Source organism: Cetorhinus maximus, chromosome 26 (genome assembly GCF_964194155.1).
Source record: "Cetorhinus maximus chromosome 26, sCetMax3.hap1.1, whole genome shotgun sequence".
Lineage (NCBI taxonomy): Eukaryota > Metazoa > Chordata > Chondrichthyes > Lamniformes > Cetorhinidae > Cetorhinus > Cetorhinus maximus.
The window spans coordinates 1,110,721-1,136,146 of NC_135904.1; the positions used below are offsets into that span (position 1 = coordinate 1,110,721).

The 25,426-nt window shown below is 42.8% G+C and overlaps 2 protein-coding genes across 2 annotated transcripts; one reads left to right on the top strand and one right to left on the bottom strand.

Moving 5' to 3' along the window:
* Window positions 1-2,565: 2,565 nt before the first annotated feature.
* kbtbd13a (kelch repeat and BTB domain containing 13a) lies at window positions 2,566-4,026 on the bottom strand. Its single transcript, XM_078530504.1, has one exon. The coding sequence runs from the start codon at window positions 4,024-4,026 to the stop codon at window positions 2,662-2,664; it is 1,365 nt and encodes a 454-aa protein (XP_078386630.1). The 3' UTR covers window positions 2,566-2,661.
* Window positions 4,027-15,112: 11,086 nt separating this feature from the next.
* On the top strand, window positions 15,113-23,346 carry rasl12 (RAS-like, family 12). Its single transcript, XM_078529950.1, has 5 exons — window positions 15,113-15,355; window positions 15,735-15,791; window positions 17,631-17,704; window positions 19,550-19,740; window positions 22,330-23,346. The coding sequence occupies exons 1-5, from the start codon at window positions 15,217-15,219 to the stop codon at window positions 22,718-22,720; spliced, it is 852 nt and encodes a 283-aa protein (XP_078386076.1). The 5' UTR covers window positions 15,113-15,216; the 3' UTR covers window positions 22,721-23,346.
* Window positions 23,347-25,426: the final 2,080 nt, after the last annotated feature.

A 25,426-nucleotide genomic window follows, 5' to 3' on the forward strand; every position in this document is an offset into this window, starting at 1 on the left:
ATGTCCCGTGGGAGGGCGCGTGCCTGACCCGAACAGGCATAATATAGTGCGCGATGACGTTGGACGCGTGTCTTGACGTCATCACGCACTCGCGCAATACTTCGGTCAGTGGGCACACATGAGTTGGCAGCGCACCCGCTGACAATTAGGAGGCCTTTAAGGCCCTTAATCAATTAATTTAATCCTATTTTTTGCTGCCCATCTAACCTTAAGTTTGACAGGCGAGCAAATCGACCAGACAGCCTTTTGATTTTGATCCCGCGGGTGGGGTGAGGTTTCTGAAATTAAATAAATATAAATTATTTTGCAGAATTTTTATTCTGTTGATGTTATTATGAGTGAGTCTCATGTCAGGACATTTTTTTCAGACTTTGGAAACATTTATTTTTGATTTTAAAATTCTTCAGCTCCCTGAGGCTGCTCCCTGCCTTCAGGGAGCTTTCAGTGCGCACTCCCCTGTGCACACGCAGACTTCAGCGCTCGCCCTGCTCCCGCCCCCACCCCCGCCCCCACCCCCGCCCCCACCCCGGCAGCGCTGAGGTTCTCAGTGCGCCTTTCACACTGGCTGGCTGATCATTGGCCAGCCGGTGTGAAATCGCGGCCAGGGGCCAATCGCGGACAGGGGACCGTTTCCCGGCTGCTCACAGGCCTGCCGACAGCCTGAAAATCTTGCCCTATGTTTCAAACAAACTGCCTCTTACTCTTCTAAACTCTAGTGAATATAAGCCCAGCCTGTTCAACTTTTCCTCCTAAAACAACCCTCCCATTCCAGGTATTAGTCTAGTAAGCCTTTTCTGAACTGCTTCCAACACTTTCACATCCTTCATTAAATAAGGAGGACAGCACTGTACACAGTGCTCCATATGTAGTCTCACCAAAGCTCTGTATAACTGAAACATAACCTCTCCACTTTAGTGTTACTTGAGAAGAGTTGCTCAGAAATACATTTGGAGCAAACCGTGGCGCTATGGAAATAAACCAGATGCAATGGTTCCAAATAGAAAATGTGAAAATCTTCATGGACGTCTGATCCAGGAAAACTGTAAATGCACAATAAGATGCACCCTCAGGAAAAAGATGGTTTGGTGTTCTGGAAAGATAAGATGAAATAGGCGGAAATATTCATCCAAAACCAGCTGGGGAACCTCCCATGAGGTTAATCAGCATGATTAATAAGAAAGTTGCATTCTGCTATCCACACAATTCAAGCCTGTGTTGGGAAAAGAATGGAGTAAAGTCCTACTTCTAAAGATAGTTCACAATCCCTACCTAGATAACAAGGAAATTCTGCACCACCACCTTCTCAAGGGGCAATTAGGGATGGACAATAAATGCTGGCCTAGCCAGCGATGCCCACATCCCATGAACAAATAAAAAAAAGCCATATTTGTGATGTTTAGATGGTTCAGGTAGACCATATGGGCTGACGTTTAAACATTTTGGACAAGGTAAAGGTTGAAATCATGTGAAAATACAACAAGCAGAATGGGCGATGAGTAGCTGTATTTTTTCAGCTGTGAACGCACGAACATACGAACAAGGAGCAAGATTAGGCCATTCAGCCTCTCGAGCCTGCTCCGCCATTTAATAAGATCATGGCTGATCTGATAGTAACCTCAAATCTGTATCCCACCTACCCCTGATAACCTATCACCCCCTTGCTTACCAAGAATCTATCCACCTCTGCCTTAAAAATATTTAAAGACTCTGCTTCCACCACCTTTTCAGGAAGAGAGTTACAAAGACTCATGGCCCTCTGAGTGAAAAAATTTCACCTCATCTCTGTTTTAAATGGGCGACCCCTTATTTTTAAACAATGACCTCTAGTCCTAGATTCCCATTGACTTCGGTTTTGCTAGGGCTCCTTGTTGCCACACTCTGTCAAATCCGCATTGATGTCAAGGGTAGTCACTCTCACCTCACCTCGGGAGTTCAGCTCTTTTGTCCATGTTTGAACCAAGGCTGCAATTAGGTCAGGAGCTGAGTTGCCCTGGCAGAACCCAAACCGGGCATCAGTGAGCAGCTTATTACTAAGCTAGTGGCTCTTCATAGCACTGTTGATGACCCCTTCCATTACTTTACTGATGAAGGAGAGTAGATTGATGGGGCAGTAATTGACCGGGTTGGATTTGTCCTGCTTTTTGTGTACAGGACATACCTGGGCAATTTTCCAATTGCTGGGTAGATGCCAGTGTTGTAGCTGTACTGGAACAATTTGGCTAGGTGCATGGCAGTTATGGAGCACAAGTCTTCAGTACTATTGCCAGAACATTATCAGGGCCCATAGCCTTTGCAGTATCCAGTGCCTTCAGCTGTTTCTTGATATCCGTGGAGTGAATCGAATTGGCAAACTAAGGAAATTGTGAGCTTGGTATTCCGAAGACTTGTGGAGTGAATTACCTTCTGACTCCATGAGTGATGACTTAATTTAAACATTCAGTAAAAGGAAATGGACTGATTCCTCATTCAGATAATTGCACAATCATTTTAGTGCCTGGACAAGTTAATGATGAAAATCATTTGAGCAGATCCTACAGATGAAACAAAACAATTGGCTGATTTTTTTTTTAGCAGAGTGCCCTTTCCCCACTCCTACCTTATCTGTGTATCAGTTTCTAGAATTAAAGGTACATGGGGAGCATTATAAATCAATTCCCAACCTTAGTTTTGCTGTCGAGTGGTCAGTCTATTCTTTGGCAGCCTAAGTAAGAAGGTGTGCATAGAACCACTTCGAGGAAATCCAGCTTCTTCCTTTGCTGGCTTCCATTTATCTTCCTGGATATTATAAATCAAAGTTAACATTCTGTTGACTGTAAAAACTGTATCCCCTCTGATGGCTGCTGAAAAAAGTGCCCCTTTGCTGTTCACATACTGACCAGCCAAAGCAGTCCATTGTTGCCTAGTGAGGTTGAAGCAATCAATCATGCACCTCAAGAAATCATCTGCTGGTCCATTTCTCATGACATACAGATTGTCCCGATGTGCAACCATACAATGACCATAGCTTTGTTGGCGTTTTAAAGTGGTTACAAGCAGCCATTCATCTTTATGGGTCCTGTACTCATAGACATCGGTGGTGTCCAATGGTAACCAAAGGCATACGAAGATCCTGCCCATTGTGCGTGCACACGCTATGCTTGCTCCAGGCCTAGGCAGATGTGCAGCAAAGGACCATGTGTTGGATGCCACATGGAACTTTTCCACAGTTGCAAGAACTATATTCTTGCACATTCCTCCCATGGCAAGGAGACAACCATCTTGTCCTGTCAATGTTAGGTTATAACGAAGGTGCTGAAGACTTGAAAATTCACTCCAGCTATTTCTTTCAGTATTGTAACAAAAGCTAGACTTTACTATCTGCTTGCTCCATCCATCAACCCCTCCAACTACATAGATATTGTTGTCCAGCACAGTAATGCCTGCGAGAGAAGTGCTGGCTTTGTCTGGTAATGAAGTCAAGGTTGTCCAATGATTTTCTGCCTCATCCAAATAACAGATGGTTCTAGAAATATCACCCAAGTTGCCGACTGAAGGGGAGTGAGTGGCCATGGCCACAAATGTACTGGGAGAGATGGATTCAATATAATCTAACTGATCTTCGGGCAAAAAGCTCAAATCTTCCCTTATGTTAGTGTAAACATCCCTAATAAACTGAGCTGAAGCATGAACCAAGTCAAACACCCCATATGTGGATGCAGCCTGGAGCATAAGAACGCAGTTGTTTGAACTGATGATATGAATAAGATGCTTTGTCAGAGGCTTCACTAGTAGAAAGGCTGCACACTCAATGGCATCAAGGATTTCCTCATTGTCCAGGATAGGTTGATCCTCTTTCAGGACCTTCAGCATGACATCAAAGCCACGGGCTGGTAATGCTTGCAGCTGGATCTCCTCCTGTGTGGATTCCCGCATGCCGGACTCAAAGAGAGCCCTGAAATAGTCGCTGCTTTCAATCAGCATGCTCTTCTCAACAGTGAAAAGCTCATGCTCCACTTTCACACGCACGTAACTTCCTAGTGGTTGCATCGCTGCCCTGTTCAGATCCACCACTCACTTTAAATTCTTGGAATCGCAATTTGGAGTAGCAGGGCTCATACAAAATTGAACTACTTCAGCTGATAAGCAATTAAACTCAACCCAAGCCTTTGTACTTCTCAGATTCAAGTTGCTTGTTTACAAAGTCCTTTGAAGCAGTAGCTGTGACCACAGCCTTTGCCGTTGTTATTAATATCTCAGGCTATAGATAGCTGACCTTGCCTGCTATGTGTCTCACACAGCAGGTATTCTGAGGAGAAGCCAGAATATCATGGACTGAGCTACAGGCCATTCCCACAACCTCTACCAGCCTGTATTACCGACGTTGAATTATTTTAGTTCTGTTTTGCTTCACACTTTTACCCCATATAATCACCCTCAATGTTGAGAAAAATAATCGACAGCTTGCTGTTGTATCCAAATAGGTCATAACTAGTATTTATTTATACTAGCAGGGCTCGTCAGGCTGGTTTTGATGATATTGTGGGACCTCTTTGTTTGAAATTCAGTCAAAGATTCACAGGCAACATTTTGGAACAGAAATTGGTTTAGGTACATTTTGGGCTCCTCATTCTTGTTATGGACACCCCCCAAAATTGGATCCCTTTGCTCCTGTTTTGCATCTGAAAAGCAAGTGCAACCAGGGCTAATTTCTAGCCCCTCAACTTCTCTATTATAGAGGGAGCCAGGAGCCATAAGATAAGTTGCATACTGAATGCAAAGTCCTGCTAGTGCGATGAATCCTCAGAAAATTCCAATCTACCTCTCCGGGAGTCATAATAAAGCTTTATAATTCAGTGTTCAAACTGCACTTAGAATATTGCGTTCAGATTTAGTCATAAGACATAGAAATGCTATAGACCTGCCAACACAAACCAGATGCAGGTAGTGATCACCGCACCTAAATGTGTAGGCCCAAGGTGCACTTGGTATAGGGCCTCAGCCCTCACCTCTTTCAGCCTATGCCAATATGGTAGGTGGCACATGTCCAACTCATGATAAAGGGGCACTTCCTGCCCGTCATACCCGGCACAGGCAAAAAAATACTGGTCTGTTTAGTATTCACAAAATGGGGACAGTGCAACTGAATTTCTAGACCATTGTAACAAAAGCAAGGTGCAGAAAATTTGTTTCTGATGTAAGAACAATGGACTATGAGGAGAGAAGCTTAAAATTTACTCTCTAGGAAGAATATAATTAAGATAGAGCCTCATCAAAATGTACTAAATATTAATTAGTAAACATCACTCAAAATAATACTTCAAATCATGCCATGAAATTAGAACCAAACTGAAAGCTAGTGAAGAGTAAATTGAAAAGAAATATTAGGAAAACTGTCTTTACTCAAGAAGTGTTCAATGTAAAGAACAAGCCACTAAGCAGAACAAGAGGCGAAACATTTGGAGATATTTAGATGCCATAAGCAGAGGGCTAATGTACTAAATAGGCCAAAAGGCCTTTATTGATAAATGATTTTTTGACATTCTTCACACAAAACAGTCTCGTGCAGCAAACTTTGACTAACAAGGGAGTTAAAGTTATCAGGGGTGGGCAGGAATGTGAAGTTGAGGCCATGATCAGATCAGTCATGATCTTATTGAATGGTGGAGCAGGTTCAAAGGGCCAAATGGCCTACTCCTCCTAATTCATATGCTCATTTGGGTTGAAGCATTCGAAAATGGGTTGGATCAAGTTTTGGTTCAAGGAAATGGAGGGATTTAGGGTCATAGAATTGTATTGCACAGAACTAGGCCATATAGCCCATTGTGCCTATGCTGGGTCTCTGAGCCATCCAATTATTGCCATATCCCAGCTCATTCCTCATAGTCCTGCAATTTTTTTCTTTTTTAAGTAGAGATCCAATTTTCTTTTGAGAGTGATTATTGCTTCTGCTTCTCCTGCCCTGTCAGTTCAGGGAAAAAAAGTAAATGTTCATCTTGTCTCAAAGTTGAGCTTGTATGTTGGAGTGAACTATGTGAACTAGACGGCCTTCTTCATGTCTGTAAACGTTTATATTCTTAAAGAATTTTGGAGCACTGCAGCCAAATTCACACTGGCAGCTGCAAATGCTAAGACTTCAAACATATTTGCGCCTGGAGGCACTGTGCCCACCACACACCACCATAACCCCCGCCCACACGGTGCTTGTTTTGCTGAAACAGTCTGTGTCACAGTGGAGGACGATGCTTGTATCAAATAGAACTTGCCATACAACATGGAGGCAGAACCACTCAAAATGAAGAATAAACAAAACAAACTAGACTGCAAACATCTCATGGTTTGTCATTGTGTATGTAACACATGTGGAATTAAGCTTGGAGGAACAATTAAGCCTTTTACTTTAAGCTATGGTGCCCAGTGGTTATTTTTTATATGAATTCAGAGTTTGGGATGATCAAATGAGCTCTCAGAATGACAAATAATCCGAGAGAAGGTTTATGAGGCTCTATAGTTCAAGAACTGAAGCTGTATTGAGCATATATCTTGGATGCACAGGGTCGTTGCCTTGGAACAATTGACAGATGGACTTAACTGCTAGTTTTGAGGTGGAAAACTAAAAATACTTTGATTCAGTGATTTGGTGTGAGGAGTTAACTTTCCCAGCAGCAAACTGAAGCCAACCTTGATAATTGTTTGCAGTAGGCAAAGAATTACAGTAAACTCACTGAAATTAGAAATAGCTGGAAAGGGCTGTTAAAATCAGGGCACACACTCAGAAATAATTAAACCCAGAACAAACTGTGCGTTTTATGTTGTGGAACCTGTATTTGAATCACAAAACCCAAGACAGTCTGTGGGCTCACTTTCACAAATAGTATCAATTTCTGGGTTTACCAAGTCTAAGGCAGTTTGTAAATAGATTGCAGGAGACCAATGCTAAAGTAAATTCTCTTTGGATAATACTCCACAAACAGGATTTAAGGATCACATGCTGATAATCATATAAAGGAAACAAAGATTGGCATTTATATAGCACCTTTCACCACCTCAGGATGCCCCAAAGTACTTTAAAGCCAATTAAGTGCTTTTGAAGTGAAGTTATTGTTGTAGTCAATTGTCACACAGCAAAGTCCAACAAACAGCAAGGAGATACAGGACCAGAATTTACTGTAAAGAGTGAATAAATGCCACCATTCTTAAGCTTGCACATTCCTGTGCATATTCTATGATCTTTTATACTGTAATTTGTTCTTACTTAGTGAACTATACACCACAACAACCTGCACAGGGCATCTGAGAGGGGTCTGAACTGTGTTACTCCTTAACCAATCAGAATGAAGAATTGCTAACAAGCAGCACAGAGTCAAAACCACCAAGTGTCAGGTAGAATGGTAAATTCAGTGATAAAGAACTGTAGCTATGAGGATAGACTGGAGAGTTTGGGACTCTTTTCCTTGGAGAAAAGAAGGCTGAGAGGAGACTTGCTAGAGGTATTCCAGATCCTGCGGGGTTTAGACAGGGTAAATAGTGAGAAACTCAAGAGAACATCAAGAACGAGAGGACTCAGATTCAAAATAATTGGCAAAAGGAATCAATGTGATGTGAGGAAAAATGTTTTCACCCAGAGGGTGGTTGGAGTCTGGAACAAACTTCCTGAACAGGTGGTGGAGGCAGGTTCGATCGAGGTATTCTAAAGGGAATTGGATTGCTACCTGAAAAGAGAGAATGTGCAAGGTTACGGGGAAAAGGCAAGGGAGTGGGACTAGGTCTTTCAGAGTGCCAGTGAAGACGAATGGACTCCTTATGCATTGTAGAGATAAAGTGAGGGAAAGGTAGATGTGATTAAAAAAGAAAAAGAGATAGAAACATAAACAAAATATTTTAAAAAATCTTCAACAACAATTATAAACAAAGAAACAAAACTCCACATTTCTCTGCTTTTTGAAGTTGTTACATGGGTTCCTTTATGTCCAACTAAGAGGACCATGCCTCACTTTAATAATTCATCTGAAACATCACACCTCAATCAGTGCCGGACTCCTTCAGTATGACATGGGAGTGTCCACCTAAATTTTGTGCTCAAGTCTCTGGAGCAGATCTTGATCCCACAACCTTTTGAATAGGAGGAAGAGAATGTTATCACAGGGTCACACAAGTCACCCACCTTTGTTGGTAGTTTTCTGTTTCTCTGACTATACCAGTCTCATATCTAGACCAGCAATAAACAGTTTGATCAACAGGAGTCATTTGGCTAACACTAGATTATGGCACAGAATTCATATGGTGATGGCATTTACAACCATTAGCTTTTACCTTGTAGTCACCATGGTAATCAGACTCAATTATTTTTGTGAGAAGTTAATTGTTATCTGGTGAGAAAAAAAGGTCAATTTGAGACAAAGGATGTCTTCAAAGGGGTACCTCACCCCAGCTACAAGTCAGACTAGTAGCTGCAGCACAGGTTCCAGTTAGGCGGCAATGCTGTTTACATTGTCTGGCGCCTGCCTGACTAGAACTTTAACTGTCGTGTTTAGGAGGGAGCTGTGCCAGTCTCAGGATACACGAATGAGGAGAGCTCAATCCCAAAAATTAGAAATGTAAATATTTAGAGAGCAGGGAGGGGAGAATTTCTGTTCTACAAATTAACATTAGGTAGGTTTAATTGGGCCCTAGCTCCAGATTAACAAAACAAAAACAGAATTACCTGGAAAAACTCAGCAGGTCTGGCAGCATCAGCGGAGAAGAAAAGAGTTGACGTTTCGAGTCCTCATGACCCTTCAGCAGAACTGTTTTTATCCCAGATTAACAATGCTTGATTACTATTGTGTGAAGCTGGAATCATTTTGCGCCAAGGTGAATTTACAACGTAAACGCATTCACGAACTTTTGCAGCTTTTCTGAGATAAATGGCGATGAGCTTGGAGAACTGAGCTGCTGATTTAATTTACTCTGTTAGTTTGATGACTCTCAAATGATGATTACTCTGTTATTTTGATGAAATATTTGATTCCAGTAAAGTTCAACATCTTTTTTCCATTTTATTCATAAAATTTGTAAAAATGCACCCCTAATATTTCAAATTGAGTATGACAGAAAGTGCAATAAAATTCAACTTTTCTCCATACAGCAGGTTCCACTCTGAGATGCTTCAAGACAATTGCAATAACTTGATGTTTTCAATACACATTCTATGTCAAACATACAGCCCAAGGACAAAACATTTCAAATTGAATATTACAGAAAGTGTAATAGAAATCAACTTTTCTTCATACAGCAGGTTCCACTCTGAGGTGTCTCAATACAATTTCAAAGCTCTTGATATTAATAATATACATTCCATGTCAAGCATACAGCCCGAGGGGTTCTATATAGCTACCGGCCCCTCAGTATACTATGGATGAAATGCCTTCGACAGCAGCCTTTTCCCATTGAGCCTCAGTGGAGGCTGCGCTAAGCTGTTGTGCATCCCTTAGCACATAGTCCTGGACCTGGGAATGTGCCAATCTGCGACACTTGGTCGAGGACAACTCTTTGCTCTGGAAGGCCAATGTATTTCGAGCAGACCAAGGAGTACCTTTCACCGAGTTGAGGGTCCTCCAGCCGTAGTTGGTGTTTATCTCGGTGTGCATCCTTGAGCACAATCCGTAGAGCTGAAAGTTTAAATTTACTTGATGCACAGAGAAGCCAGTTGGCCATTGATTTAACGGAGCCTTGGCAAGCACGAAGACTCTCAATAGTTGGTAAGATGGTGCTGGAAAGCACAATGTTTAATCAATTTTACTAATCTGATCAAAAGTTTAATTGCTATAGTAGCATTTTCAGCATCGAAGGCAGGATTTCAAAAATAAGATCATTAGAGGACGTGCTGACACTTTCCAGATTGGGTCATGAGTACACAGAAATGCACAGAGACATTACCTGACAGAATAGAAACAACCAACCCTTAATGTTTAATGGACTCTATAAGCAAACACTCATTACAGTATTACAACTAAGGACATTTTGAAACGCAGATCGTGAACTCTTCCACATCACCCAGCTTAGAAAAATACTTGGCATTTTTTTTCAAGTATTTTCACCAACTGATAATTGTCGAGGCTGGATTCAAGAATGCTAAATACGTGATTGCATTTGCTTTTTGGTCTATTTGTGGAATGTTACTGGCCAAATATTATGAAGTAGATAGAGCTTGGGCAAAGTCCTCAAAAAATCATTCTCTGGACAGTGTTAAAATACATTACAAAACTATTTTCTATATCTTTCAGTGATGTTCACAAATCCTGCAGGGAGAAAGGAAAAGGGATCACTGGAATCAGTGTAGGATTAGATCAGAGCAAGTTAGAAAGGTGATCGGAGGGGAGAAGTGAGGTCTAGAATAAAGCATAGCTTCAGAGGCAACACATAACACTAAAACATTCTTTCCATACAATAGCACAAGAGGTGGAAACATTAAAAGATGCAAATTGGCGTGAAACCAAAGATCAGCAGAATGGTTACCTCTTCAAAATGTTCACACGGAAAGACATAGCCTCCCCATAGAGAGCCAAGACAAAATTCAGGGCATTGATATCAATGAGGTTGAACATCTAGTCAAGCTAAAAGGTCATAATGCAAATCTCCAGGGTTAAACAGTGCTCATCCCAGAGTCAAGCAGCCAACACCACTCTAAATGGGCAGCTCCTGCCTTACCAAATTCCTTGATTTTTCTTGAGGAAGCCAAGTCAACTGCAAGAAACCCTGTGACATTATGTTTTTGTTTACTCGTTCATGGGATGTGGGTGTCGCTGTCTAGGCCAACATTCATTGCCCATCCCTAAATGCCCTCTGAACAAGGGCAATTAAGAGTCAACCACATTGCTGTGGGTCTGGAGTCACATGTAGGCCAGACCAGGTAAGGTCAGCAGATTTCCTTCCCTAAAGGGCATTAGTGAACCAGATGGGTTTTTATGATAATCGGCAATGGTTTCATGGTCATCATCAGACTTTGAATTCAGATTTGGTTATCCAAAAGGCATTTGATAATGTTGTCATAAAAAAACCACTGATTAAGTTCAAAGCTGTGGGGATTTGGTTCAAATCTTAGGGTATGGATACAAATTTGACTGAAGATTGCAAAGCAGGTACTGATTAGAGGGGTAATATCAAGGTGGGAGAAAGAACTGAGTGAGGTTCCCAAGGGGTAAGTACTTAATAGACTCAATACCAATCATCTCCAAACAATAAAGGGAAGCAACTAACAGAACCAATAGACTCTTAAATCATATAACCGAAACAGTAGAATACAAGTCAGTGTTAACTCTATATACAAATTGTGATTGTATTGTACAGTGCTCTGCTCAGACCACAACTTGATTACTGTGTTCATGTTCTGGTCACTGAGGCACAAGGGAGATTGCCAAGGGCTGGTGGCTGTGCTGATCCCTTGTGTCAGGTTCTGAGTTATGAAGAAAAAGTGGAGAGCCTTGGACTTTTCTGCCTGCTAAGAAGCCATCTGAGACATGATCTTAAACAGGGATACAAGTTCATCAAAAGGTTAATCTGGAATACTGCTTTAAATTGATTTGTGGGAGCAGAACAGGGGACACTAGTTTAAACTGGAGTTTAGAAGAATGAGAGGTGATCTCATTGAAACTTACAAAATTCTTAAAGGGCTAGACAGGATAGATGCAGAAAGGATGATTCTCTGGCTGGTGGGTCTAGAACCAGGGAACACAATCTGAGAATAAGGGGCAAGCCATTTAGGACTGAGATGAGGAGGAATTTCTTCAGTCAAAGGATGGTGAATCTTTGGAATTCTCTACCCCAGGGGGCTTGGACGCTCAGTCATTGAAAGAAATCGATAGGTTGCTAGACACTAATGACATCAAGGTAAATGGAGAAAGTGTGGAAAAATGGCATTAACATAGATGATCAGCCTTGATTTAGTTGAATGGTGGAGCAGGCTTGAGGGGCTGAATGGCCTCCTCCTACATTCCAATGTAAATAGTAATGTTAGAACTGACATTAGAAGGTTCTTCTTCTTGCAGTCATGGATTCCAGCCAGCTCGGTAGAGGAAAACACCCTGGAAACATTTAAGGAGCAACTAAATGTAAGAATGAGGGAGGTGTAGAGTTTTTTCTGATAAATGAACCAAAAATGGGCTGAATTACTTTCTGAATCTATAGGTATTTTGCGATTTTTCTATTTGTCAGTTATACAGGGCATTGGTGAGACAACATCTTGAATATTGTATGCAGTTTTGGTCTCTTTATTTAAGAAAGGATGTAAATACATGGAAGGCGGTTCAGGGCAGGTTTACTAGATTGATAACTGGAATAAGCGGGTTGTCTTATGAGGAAAGGTTAGACAGACTGGGCTTGTTTTCACTGGAGTTTAGAAGTATGAGAGGTGGTTTGATTGAAATATATAAGATCCTGAACGGTATCGACACAGTGGATGTGGAAAGGATGTTTCCTCTGGAGGGGGTGAGTCCATAACTAGGGGGCACTGTTTTAAAATTAGGGGTCGCCCTTTTAGGACAGAGATGAGAAATTTTTTCTCTCAGAGGCTTGTGTGACTGGAACTCTCTGCCTCAGGAGGCAGTGGAGGCGGAGTCATTGAATATTTTTAAGATGGAGGTAGATAGATTCTTGTTAGGCAAGGGAATCAAAAGTTATCGGGGGTAGATGGGAATGTGGAAATCGAAACACAAAAAGATCAGCCATGGTCTTAATGAATGGCGGATTAGGCTTGAGGGGCTGAATGGCCTACTTTTGTTCCTATTTCATAAGCTTGTATGTACTTAAAATTTAGTTATCATCCAATAGGTCATTGGAATGCAATAACATACTATGTCTACAATGGAGAAATCAACGATTGTGATAGTTAAATTTAGTGCAATGATCTAAAAAGTAAAAGGCAACTCTATCTCCATTGCCATGAGGATCAGTGAGCAGGGGACAGAGGTTTGAGGTGATTGGTAAAAAAAAAGCCAAAGGGAGATGAGACTTTTTTTTCAAGTTGTAAGTTGCTGTGATCTGCATTGCAATGTGTGCAAGATTGGTGGAAGCAGGTTCAATAGTGACTTTCAGAAGGGAATTGGATTTATACTTGAAAAAGGAAAATTTTGGGGAAAACGCAGAGGAATGGAACTAATTGAATAGCTCTTTCAAAGAGCCAGCAGAGACATGATGGGCTGAATGGCCTCCTGTGCTGTATCATTCTATGGGTGGAATTGTTTTGAGGCGTTGGGTATCTGAACTGCTGGCTGAAGAGCCAGCGAGAGACCTGTACTGCCTCTTTTCGGGAAGGCCTGCCAAACCACAAGTCCATCAGGCAATGGCAAGGCCACTGGCGAGCCTTCCCCTGGAATCATGTCCCTGGGTCTCACCCCCCAAAGAGTTGCGGTCCAATCAGAGGCCAGCAGATCTTGTGCTCAGCAGCGCCACGGTGGAGGCGGTGGCTGCTGCAGGGAAAACACCTACTGGAGTCCCAGCATCACAGAGCAACCCAGGCCACAGGTATGTAATTGGTGGGGGGGGGGAACAGTCATGGGTGGGTGGGGTCACATGGGGAGGAGTGTAGTGGGTGCAGCAGCAAGGGCAGGAGTGTGATTCTCAACTGCACACTCCCCCTCTCCTAGCGTCTGAGTGCCTTTGATGGAGGGACCCTCACCCCGGAGGTGACAGGTTTACTTGTCATGGGTGCTGCCTGGCGACAGGCCCGCCTGTGGCTACTTAATGGCCTCAATAGGCGGTGGGGGGTGGGCAGGTCGACCATGGGGCTTCCCACCCAGAGCTTAATTCTGGTGGAACCAAGCAAGTGGCCATCATCCCGGCCAATTACACATCCTTCCTGCCCCCAAGCCTGTCCCCACCATTGGCTGAAGATTCCACTCCCTGACTCTACAGAACAATAGCAAATGACAAACCAAGAGTCAGACGGACTCGAGACATTAACTGTGTTCCTCTCTGCAGATGCTGTCAGACCTGCTGAGTTTTTCCAGGTATTTTTATTTTTATTTTGGATTTCCAGCATCCGCAGTTTTTTTTACCACTGCTGTACTTTGCCAATCATAATCATGGACCAACATGAATCAATTAGAGGTCCATGGTCACCAATGCCCTCTTGGGGCATGGTAATGGTGCCCAGTCTAGAGAGAGGGTCTCTCCTTTGTACAGAGAAAACCTCAATCTTCAATTATTCCTCAGCCCCCCTCCCCAGAGCAGCTTTCCAGGGCCAAGCTCTTGGTCAGAAGGACTCGGTGGTGTCAGTTTTATTCATCCCCGAGTGTTATGGGGAAGGGGTCATTTCTGGAGCAAAGTTTCTGATTTTTAAGAAAAAAAAATCACTACAAATTGTTCAGAAGGAGCGAAGTCTTCGCAGTCACTACATCTCCCAGTTTGAATGTGTTCCCAGTGACCGCTCTCGCTGCTGATTTAATGTTTTTATTGTATTTATATAGCGGGCAGTTCACTTTGATGTTGGAAAGCCCCGTTTACAGGGGCTAAACCCCGGAGCGATTTGCCTGATTAAATTCCCTTTGTTCTGCACATGTTCCCGGAAAGGAGAAAGTGACGGATCCTTTACCAGGAATGTGGCTGCGGTTCAAAGCCTCGGGACTCCTTTCAAAACTTGGACCCCTCCCTCTCTCTCCCTCTCTCTCTCCGCGCTGCTGACCCTCCCCTCCCCGCAGGTCGACTGTGGGGGCGTCACTGCTATTGTTGCCGACTGCCGGAGGTTTGCAGCTGTATTCTGTGCGAAGCTGCGATCCCGGAGAGAGAGAGAGGGGGAGAGAGAGAGAGAGGGAGAGGGAGGGAGTGCCGGGAGGAGAGGGGGTGCCAGGGGAGAGGGGGAAGGAGGGAGGGAGAAGGAGGGAGAGGGGGTGCCAGGGGAGAGGGAGAGGAAGAGGGGGGGGAGAGGGGGTGCGAGGAGGGGGGAGGGAGAGGGGGTGCGAGGAGGGGGGAGGGAGAGGGCGTGCCGGGAGGAGGAGGGAGAGGGGGTGGGAGGGGGTAGAGGGAGGGGGGAGGTGGGGTGGGTACAGGGAGTGGGGTGGGGGAGTAGAGGTGGGAGTAGGGGGGGAGAGGGGGGAGAGGGAGGGGGGGAGAGGGGGAAGGGGGTAAAGGGGTAGAGGGAGGGAGTGGGGGGGGGAGAGAGGGAGGGAGAAGCGGGTAAAGGGGTAGAGGGAGGGAGAGGGGGGGATGGTTTCCCTCCCCTTTCTGAGCCAGGTGTAAGCGGTAATGTTTTAGTCTCCGACGCGAATGTCCTCGATGTTTGGCAAAGTCCGAGGCGGGGGGGTCATTGCCGTGTCCACCCCCTCGGAGCGGGACCGGACTGTCCAGGCGGTCACCCCGGAATGTAACATCGCCATCCTGGGCTGCCCGGGCTCCGGGAAATCCGGTAAGTGTCTCTGTCCCCAGCCCCTTCCGCAGAGATTCGCCCACCGCTTCCCCCAAACCCTCGCCGCAAACTGGGCGGGTGGGGACAGGTCTCACTTGGTCGCTGTTGGCGAAGGTGAGAATTTCCTGAGGAGGGAGAATGTGGTTCGTTAGCAAAAGTTACAGATAGAGGAAAGTTCCACAAAGTGACCAGAGGCAACTGGAATGTTCACCCTGGAAATGACAGTGGAGCCAGTGGGAATGACAGTGGAGCCAGTGGGAATGACAGTGGAGCCAGTGGATCTGCCCCTAACCATCAGTTGCTCTAAAGCCTCTAAACATCGCATCTGAAGCTGTGGAAAGGTTCACTGAGACTAAACACGAATGTTTTGTTCCTTTAGCTCTGACTGTGAAATTTCTCACCAAAAGATTCATAAGCGAGTACGATCCTTACCTGGGTAAGTGCATTTTTTCCAGTGTCCCACGGTTTCAATCTGTTGATATTTAACCTGACGGATATCTCCAGCTTCTTGCTCTTGAAGTCAGAGCCGGCGCGGTTACTCCCAATACAATGTTCACTTTCTGTCCCTCCCTCCCTGCCTGTGCTCCCAGTCCGTTAAGTCCAGTTTGAGGATGTCAGGACAGGGAATAAGTGACCACATTCGACCAGTCAGGGTCAGTGACCAACTGTTGAAAGTTCTTTACCCTGAAATCCAAACAATCCAAACAGCGATCCCAAGCATTTATTGTTCGTCTTGTATTAGTTCCTCACCCAATCTGGAACATTGCGGCTATAAACTTCTTTGAGTCTATAATAATAATGATATGCAGTTTTTGTCTGACCACACTGTTCTGTTGGGGGGGCGCAGGAGATACGGAATATTTTTTATTCATTCATGGGATGTGGGTGTCGCTGGCCAGGCCAGCATTTATTACCCATCCCTAATTGCCCTAGTTCCGAGGGCATTTAAGAGTCAACCACATTGCTATGGGCCTGGAGTCACATGTAAGCAGATTTCCTTCCCTAAAGGACATTAGTGAACCAGATGGGATTCAAACCCAGGGTCCCCAGAGCATTACCCTGAGTCTCTGGATTACTAGTCCAGCAACAATACTGGGGCATGGAGATGGGATGGCACAGGAGGGGTGGAATCAGGATGGCATAGGAAGAAGGGGTGGGATGGGGGTTGGGATAGGGATGATAGAGGGATGAAAGGAATGGGATGGGTATGGCAAGAGAGGAATGGCATGGGATGGGGATTAAGAAGTACTGTTGCAATAAAGATACTAATTTCACTGCAGGCATTTTGCGGGTCTCTGCTATCTTATTTATAAAAAGTCAGCAGTAACTAAATCGACAATAAACTTTTATTAACCAGCTGATTCACCAGGACAGGTGATGAGAGTGTGGAACGTGCTGCCACATGGATTGGTTGAAGCAGATAGTATTGATACATTTAAGATGAGGCTTGAGACATGTGAGGAGGAGGGTAATAGGGAGTAGAGTGAGAAGAGGTAATTACAGTGGGAGGAAGCTGGTGTGGAGTATAAACACCAGAACAAACCAGTTGGACTGACTGTATCTGTGCTGTTGATTCTATTTAAGTGAGCTGACAAATTTCAAGTGGCAATTGCCATGAACACTATTGCAAAGAAAGGCTCTGAAACACAAACACTTCAGCATAGTATATTTAGTGTATGAAAATGCCACAACTAATTTGGTTACAGCTGATAATCCATAGTTTTATAAAAGGACATGATCTACATATTCTGTAATAGTTTATAGTTTGACATATCTCTGTCAATAAGTTACTGAAATATCCATTTGTGTCTCGATACCAGGAGCAGTTGGTAATGTCCACACACAATTTTTTAGGTTTTTATTAATGCATTATTAGTCTATCTAATTTTGCCACTCTTGTCCACCAATGCAAAATTATGGCAGTAATTCAACTCAAGAGCATCAATTTGGAACTCTACCCTATGTAGTTGTGTACTACATCTTTATTTTCTTTTAAAGAGAGTGAAAAGAGTTCTTCGGGGATGGGGGTAACAGAGGAAATTACTTCTGTGTTTATCAGAAGCTCTAGAATTTCTCAGCCATCACCAAGATAAATTGTTACTTTGTCAACATTCCTCAACAAAGACTTTTGTAACCTAGATTCAAATGAAGACCAAACAGATATATTATATGCCATTCACATATTTGCTCTTCTGTTTTCAAAGTTCTCAATGTGTTTCAGTTGGTATTAGTGATCCAAGGAGTGTTCATTGCTGACAATATTACTCTGTTCCAGAGGATACCTACACTACTGAAGAAAATGTGGATCACCAGCCAGTCCTCTTAAAAATAATGGACACTGCTGATCAGGTAATAAAGGCTGTAGCAGTGGAAGAAGGAAATATGCAGGATATGGGAGCTGCAATATCAAAACACCCAGACATTTAGTCAATGTTTTACACAGATTCAAATAACCTAAACTTTTCTCCAGAGTTAATGGAAAAGTGCTTGAATAGACAGTTACTGAGTGAACCATTGAACTTTTTAAAAACCTAGTTTTTACACAAGGCATCTCTAAGAGCACTGTTAATAGAGTTTTAAAATAGCAGGATAATATCATGAGAATTTTCTGAGAGCAGTCTGTTCAGTACTAGAAATAGGACAAGGTAATTCTCCCCCCTCTATATGACAGATGAAGTGTTGCATTTTGTACATGTTCTGCTTTGGCTATTACGTGTTAGAGAAACTGGATCCCTTCCAGTTACCTTTTCTTTTTCAAAACAAATAAACAGTAAGCTCTTGTCAATTAAGATACCTTTTAGCAAAGATTACAATAGATAAATATGGCACAGATATTTGTGCAGTATAATGAGAGGGCTTTGTTATGATCTGCAGTTATTGGTAGGCTTACACATATTACATTAATGCCTTTTGCACTACACATTTAAACTGATAAGTCACTGTGGGAATGTTAATAACCCTGGTGAGACTAAAGGAAAACATTAATTTTAAACTTTCCTTGATTTGCTTACTAAATCTGCATTATGCTGCATGCTTTATGCTTTCCTGCCTTGTTAGGTTACCATTTTTTTGCCATCATCCTTTTACCCTGCCACAGAAGACTCTTTTTAATTTTAAAACTAAACTCATAAGCATTGTGATGGGGAGACAGCCAATTTTAAAGTTGTTCACCATCAATGCATTCTCAACAGTGAATTCTCAGTGAATGAATGTAAAATAAAATAGGCGTAATTAACTCTGGGACTGTTTCTTTTTAAATTAAAGGACATTGTGAGTGCAATCAGTAATATTTTCTTGTGCTTTAATTTCAGTAAAATGGTAGTTCTTTCAAACATTGCTTTGTCAAAAATAACAAACAGAGAAATCCCCACAAATATTATCACATATAGCAATCAGTGAAATTCTTGCGCCTGTGTTGTTGCTGAGCAGGAGAATGTTTGTATCTTTAAAAACAGTAAAATAGTTTGTGCAGGAATAACACAAGATGTAGCTTTCACGAGCAGTGGAACACTAAACTGAACCTCAGACAATACAAATGAAAAAAATACCACGTGACACAAGCAGATGTGAGATCATGAAGAGAGATAAGAAACTATACAAGTACTTTTAATGAGAAAGTACTTGTAGTTTAATCCATCAATCTGTCATCGCGTACCCTGGAGGAGAGTCTTATTGGCCTTAGCAATTTACGAAGCTACTTTTAGTGACCTATATATCAGTACTCCTAGATTTCTTTGCTCCTCTACCCATTTTAACCCCATCGTTAATGAAATATGTATCAACAGCTGAATAATTATAGCTTCAGAGCAGATTCCATGCAAAATTAGTAAACTGCAATCATGTAAAATTTGTTTCTATTTTAGAACTTTTAACCAACTCACTAACTAGCCAACGACTTCGATTCCACTGAACACTCTGTTTGTTCTAGAACAAAATAATTGTAGCAAGCATATTTTCTTTAAATATCAGAATAAAGCTACAGTATTTTATGGTATTCAGTATTTAGTTGCTATATTGTGTTGTGCTGTATGTGTGGATACGTATGACGAGCATTACATCTGCACTCATATTTATGCTTTGCTAAGGTGTGTGTATGTTTGCTCTTACAAGTATTTGTCAGATAAGTCTCTAATTTATTAATGTACCTGCTATGACTTCATAACGCTAAACAATAATTTATATTTTGAAAACTAGGACAAACCAATGAACTCTGAGCGTTACCTGAACTGGGCAAATGCATTCATTGTCGTCTACAGTATTGATAATAGGAAAAGCTTTGAAGGGTGCCTACATTATCTAAATGTAATTTCTAGCCATGCCAAAGGACTGCCGCAGGACTACCCAATTATTTTGCTGGGGAATAAACTGGACATGGAGAGATACAGGTAAGAAATATTACTCAAAATATAAGTGAATGACTTAGGCCTGCAAGAATTTGAAGGGCTTGTTTATTCAATTGCCACTCATAAGGTTCTGCATTTGAGACTTATGCCCATTAATTTCCCCATATTAAAAAGGATACAGGAACAGGTGTAATCTATTCAGCCTGTCAAGTCTGTAACCTCCGTTCAATTAGATTTTTTTTTAACTTGTTCATGAGATGGGGGCATTTATTGCCCATCCTTGATTGCCCTTGAGAACCGATTGGCTTGCTAGGCCATTCCAGAGGGCATTTAAGAGTTATTGGGCCTGGAGTCACATGTATGCCAGACCAGGTAAGGTTTCTTCCCTAAAAGGCATCAGTGAACCAGATGGGCTTTTACAACAATCAGCAATGGTTTCATGGTCATCATTAGACTTTAATTCAATTTATTTTAGTTTAAATTTATTGAATTAAAATTTTACCATCTGCCCTGGTGGGATTTGAACCTGGGACCCCAGAGCAAACTGAACTAAAAACTGCTGTTCTGTTTCTCTCTGTCTCTGTGGCGGCCCTCTCTCTGGACCCCTAAGGCTAGGCAACAGCACAGTTTTCTATCTTGTGTTTGTTTTAACTTCCCTTCAAGAGTCGTAAAACTTAATTAAAATGCAGGCATCTTTTAAAGTGAAACTAAAACTCAAGTTCCCCCTTTCTTAACACACCAATACAGAATTGCAAATTAAACTTAAACTTCAAGCTAAAACTCATTCCTAACACCCACAAATACAAATATAACTTACTTAAACTATCTGTAGTTTCTAACAATTGGGTTTTTTTTATTCATTCATGGGATGTGGGCATCGCTGGCTAGGCCAGCATTTATTGCCCTCGAGAAGGTGGTGGTGAGCTGCCTTCTTGAACCACTGGGGGTCTTAAGGATATTCTTTATTGTATAGAAGCTGATGCTTCCATCAGCAGGAAATATATATTTGAATTCAAAATACTCACTCTCTGCTGTGAGGCAAACCTTTGGGTTTTTTTTTGCAGGTGGCAAAATGAAATGTTAATCTATGTTTCACCTTAACTATCTATAGCATGTATTATTTGAAATTATTAAAGTGTGGTAAAGTTCTTGAAAGTAGTACATAATGTAAATTTATTTCAAATAATCTACATTCTAAGAACCATAATTCAGACAAATTTGACATCTCAAAGTATTTTAGATATTTATAAAAACAAAAAACTACTGCGGATGCTGGAAATCCAAAACAAAAACAGAATTACCTGGAAAAACTCAGCAGGTCCGGCAGCATCGGTGGAGAAGAAAAGAGTCGACGTTTCGAGTCCTCACGACCCTTCAACAGAACTGAGTATAGTTAGGAGAGGGGTGAAATATAAGCTGGTTTAAGGTGGGGGGTGGGGGGGTGGGGTGGGGGGGGGGGGGGGTGGGGGGGGGGGTGGTGGGAGAGAGAAGTTGAGGGTGGGGTGGTTGTAGGGACAAGCAAGCAGTGATAGGAGCAGATAATCAAAAGATGTCACAGACAAAAGGACCAAAGAGGTGTTGAAGGTGGTGATATTGTCTAGGAAAAGTGCTAATTAAGAATGGAAGACAGGATACTCAAGGTACAGCTCTAGTGGGGGTGGGGTGGAAAGACTAACAAAGTTTTAGTTTTAGATTTAAAAATAATGGAAATAGGTGGGAAAAGAAGAATCTATATAAATTATTGAAAAAAACAAAAGGGAGGGGGAAGAAACGGGGTGGGGATGGGGGGAGGGAGTTTAAGATCTAAAGTTGTTGAATTCAATATTCAGCCCGGAAGGCTGTAAAGTGCCTAGTCGGAAGATGAGGTGCTGTTCCTCCAGTTTGCGTTGGGCTTCACTGGAACAATGCAGCAAGCCAAGGACAGACATGTGGGCAAGAGAGCAGGGTGGAGTGTTAAAATGGCAAGCGACAGGGAGGTTTGGGTCTTTCTTGCGGACAGACCGCAGGTGTTCTGCAAAGCGGTCGCCCAGTTTGCGTTTGGTCTCTCCAATGTAGAGGAGACCGCATTGGGAGCAACGAATGCAGTAGACTAAGTTAGGGGAAATGCAAGTGAAATGCTGCTTCACTTGAAAGGAGTGTTTGGGCCCTTGGACGGTGAGGAGAGAGGAAGTGAAGGGGCAGGTGTTGCATCTTCTGCGTGGGCATGGGGAGGTGCCATAGGTGGGGGTTGAGGAGTAGGGGGTGATGGAGGAGTGGACCAGGGTGTCCCGGAGGGAACGATCCCTACGGAATGCCGCCGGGGGGGCTGAAGGGAAGATGTGTTTGGTGGTGGCATCATGCTGGAGTTGGCGGAAATGGCGGAGGATGATCCTTTGAATGCGGAGGCTGGTGGGGTGATGTGAGGACAAGGGGGACCCTATCATGTTTCTGGGAGGGAGGAGAAGGCGTGAGGACGGATGCACGGGAGATGGGCCGGACACGGTTGAGGGCCCTGTCAACGACCGTGGGTGGAAAACCTCGGTTAAGGAAGAAGGAGGACATGTCAGAGGAACTGTTTTTGAAGGTAGCGTCATTTTTATTTTAGATATTTGCCATTTATTAACTGCATATTAATGTATTTTCTGTTTCCAGACAGATAAGCAAGTCTGATGGACTGTCACTGGCATCCAAATATAACTGTTCGTTTTATGAAGTGTCTGCCAGTTTGGACTTTGAGTCTGTGCAGCATGTGTTCCATGAATTGGTTCGTGAGGTGAGGCGAGAGACTGAACGTCACCTTCCTGTCAGACCTCTCTTTATTTCTGAGGAGAGACCTGTGTTGGGTATTGCCCACCCACCAGCCTTTGCCCATGCTGTTAAACACCACCCACCTATATTTGGAACACAACGTCTGTCCACTGCCACCTACAAGGAAATTCCCACCATCACTTCAGCTAAACTGGTCACGGTGAAGTCAGCAAGGGCTCAAAGCAAGCGGAGAACTCCCACACTAACCTTACTTAAAGGATTTAAAATATTTTAAAATACTAATCACTGCTCTGAATACCAAAGCTCCATGTAACTTTCTTTTATCTAGTTAGGTCAAAACTTCTCTGGCTAGTTGCTTTGGAACTAAAACTGTCACAAAACTTTATAATTATCAACCTAACTAACTGAACATCAAGCACTTCATCTGGTATTGGTATGATCTTTGGTAAGACTATGTGGATTTAGGATTGAGTAAATGGACCACCAGGTTTAGCAGATGACGACCTGTGACTGTCTATCTTTGTCGATTGCCAGCTGAAACCTCTTTTAGGCAAAAATATTGGAAAGAAAAGCCTTTGTTGCCGTGTCTGCTGCCAGAGTGCAGCCAAGGAAGGACATGTATCTGGCCAGTAACCTGAGGGCTATCACCATGTGAAAACATGTTCCTCAATATGTTTAAGACGATGATGGGGAGTCAAACATTCTTTAACAGCACATTTCAGAGGTTAAAAAGAATCCAGAACAAGTTTTTCCAGAAGTAAGGAAGAACCAGCATTGAAAATGGTGTTTATGCTTCAATTGTCCGTTTCAAGAGGTGTTCACTAGATTACATTAGATTTTGCACATTTGATAATGAAGAGGAATGCACAGCGACTCAATAAACTTACACATGGAATGCTATCTATAATCCTTTATCAGTTTGGTTATGCAATGTTTTTTGCAAATGGTAGAATGAAGCATTAGTCATTAAGAATGGGATGAGTGCAGTTAAGGACACTGTCCTTTCTTTACAAGAATGGTTCCAGGGATGAGAAACATTAGTTATGAAAATAGACTGGAGAGGTTGGAACTGTTCTTAGAAAGGAGAAGGCTAAGAGGAGATTTGATCAAGGTGCTCAAAATCATGAGGGGGCTGGATAGAGGAGATAGGGAGAAACTGTTCCCGCTCATCAAGGAATCGAGAATGAGAGGGCACAGATTTAAAGTGATTTGCAAAAGAAGCAAATGTGATGTGAGAAAAAACTTTTTCACATAGCGAGTGGTCCGAATCTGGAATGCACTGCCTGGAAGTGTGGTGGAGGCAGGTTCAATTGAGGCATTCAAGAGGGCAATAGATGATCATTTGAATTGAAACAATGTGCAAGGGTACATAATGCTCATTTGGAGAGCCAGTGCAGACATGATGGGCCGAATGGCCTCTTGCATCATAACGATTCTGTGACTCTCTAGAGTCCTGATTTCAGTCCAAATCAGGTTGGTAAGAAGACCATCTTCGTTTATCTCTTCTTACCCTTACTGCCACCTGTACATGTTGCTAAACAAGGTGAATTTGGGCAATCGCTAATTTTCCATTGGGTAGGAGGTTATAAAATGGCAGAGTCCATAATTTGACATGAATTATCACTAAATTCACAATCTCACTCCAAGGTCACAAGGATGACCAGTGTGAAGAATAGAAATGTTGACACTGCTGCACTGGGATGTTCTGAACTATGTTTGAGCTGATACAGCTTTACTTGGCATCTGATCATACTCTATCTGATCTGCAAGTGTTGTTGACATGAGGATCTAAATAAGAAAAGAACTCCTGATATTTATGACCAGGCAACCATGGAAAATTAACCAATGAATATGTATTAGAATGCAAACACAATTGACCAGTTCCCAGTGTGGTTACAAAACTTTCTGCATAACACCAGATATCTGTTATCCATCAGTGAAATGGCATCATTTCTTAAATCTTGTTTGTTTTTATTTTCAGTACATTTGAATATGTAAGCTGCTTATTTTGCAGGGGAGTAAAAAGCTATCTTTCAAAATTTATCTGTAATCATTCATTGGATTATAGGACATCCTGGGGGTTACTATTGACCAGATACTGAACTGGACTAGCCATATAAATATTGTGGCAACAAGAACAGGTCAGAGGCTAGGAATCCTGCAGCGAGTAACTCACCTCCTGACTCCTCAAAGTCTGTCCACCATCTACAAGGCACAAGTCAGGAGTGTGATGGAACACTCTCCACTTGCCTGGATGAGTGCAGCTCCAACAACACTCAAGAAGCTCGACACCATTCAGGACAAAGCAGCCCGCTTGACTGGCACCCCACCCACAAACATTCATGTCCTCCACCACTGATGCAAAGTGGCAGTAGTGTGTACCATCTACAAGGTGAAGGAACTCACCAAGCCTCCTTAGACAGCACTTTCCAAACCCAAGACTGCTACCATCTAGAAGTACAAGGGCAGCAGACACCAACACCTGGAATTTCCCCTCCAAGCCACTCACCATCCTGACTTGGAAATATATTGCGGCTCTTTCACTGTCGCTGGGTCAAAATCCTGGAACTCCCTCCCTAACAGCACTGTGGGTGTACCTACACCATATGGACTGCAGCGGTTCAAGGAAGCAGCTCACCACCACCTTTTCAAGGGGCAATTAGTGTTGGGAAATAAATGCTGGCCCAGCCAAGCAACACCCACATCCCATGAATGAGTTTAAAAAAAGGACTCAGAAACAGAAGCTAATTTCTGACTTAGTACTTGTCAATAATGTTGGATTAATATGAACATACAAAATAGGCACAGAAATAGGCCATTTGGTCACTAAGGCCTGCTCCGCCATTCAATAAGATCATGGCTGATCTGTTTTGTGTTTTGAGTTCTACATTCCCATCTATCCCTGATGACCTTTGATTCCCTTGCCTAACAAGAATCTATCTACCTCTGCCTTAAAAGTATTCCGTGACCCGCTTCCACT

Excerpts from the sequence above, each read along its gene's own strand:
- kbtbd13a (XM_078530504.1), bottom strand. The coding sequence starts at position 4,026 with ATGCAACCACTAGGAAGTTACGTGCGTGTGAAAGTGGAGCATGAGCTT.
- rasl12 (XM_078529950.1), top strand. The coding sequence starts at position 15,217 with ATGTCCTCGATGTTTGGCAAAGTCCGAGGCGGGGGGGTCATTGCCGTG. Across the intron at positions 15,356-15,734 it reads CCCGGGCTCCGGGAAATCCG|CTCTGACTGTGAAATTTCTC; the intron begins GTAAGTGTCTCT and ends TTGTTCCTTTAG. Across the intron at positions 19,741-22,329 it reads CTGGACATGGAGAGATACAG|ACAGATAAGCAAGTCTGATG; the intron begins GTAAGAAATATT and ends TTCTGTTTCCAG.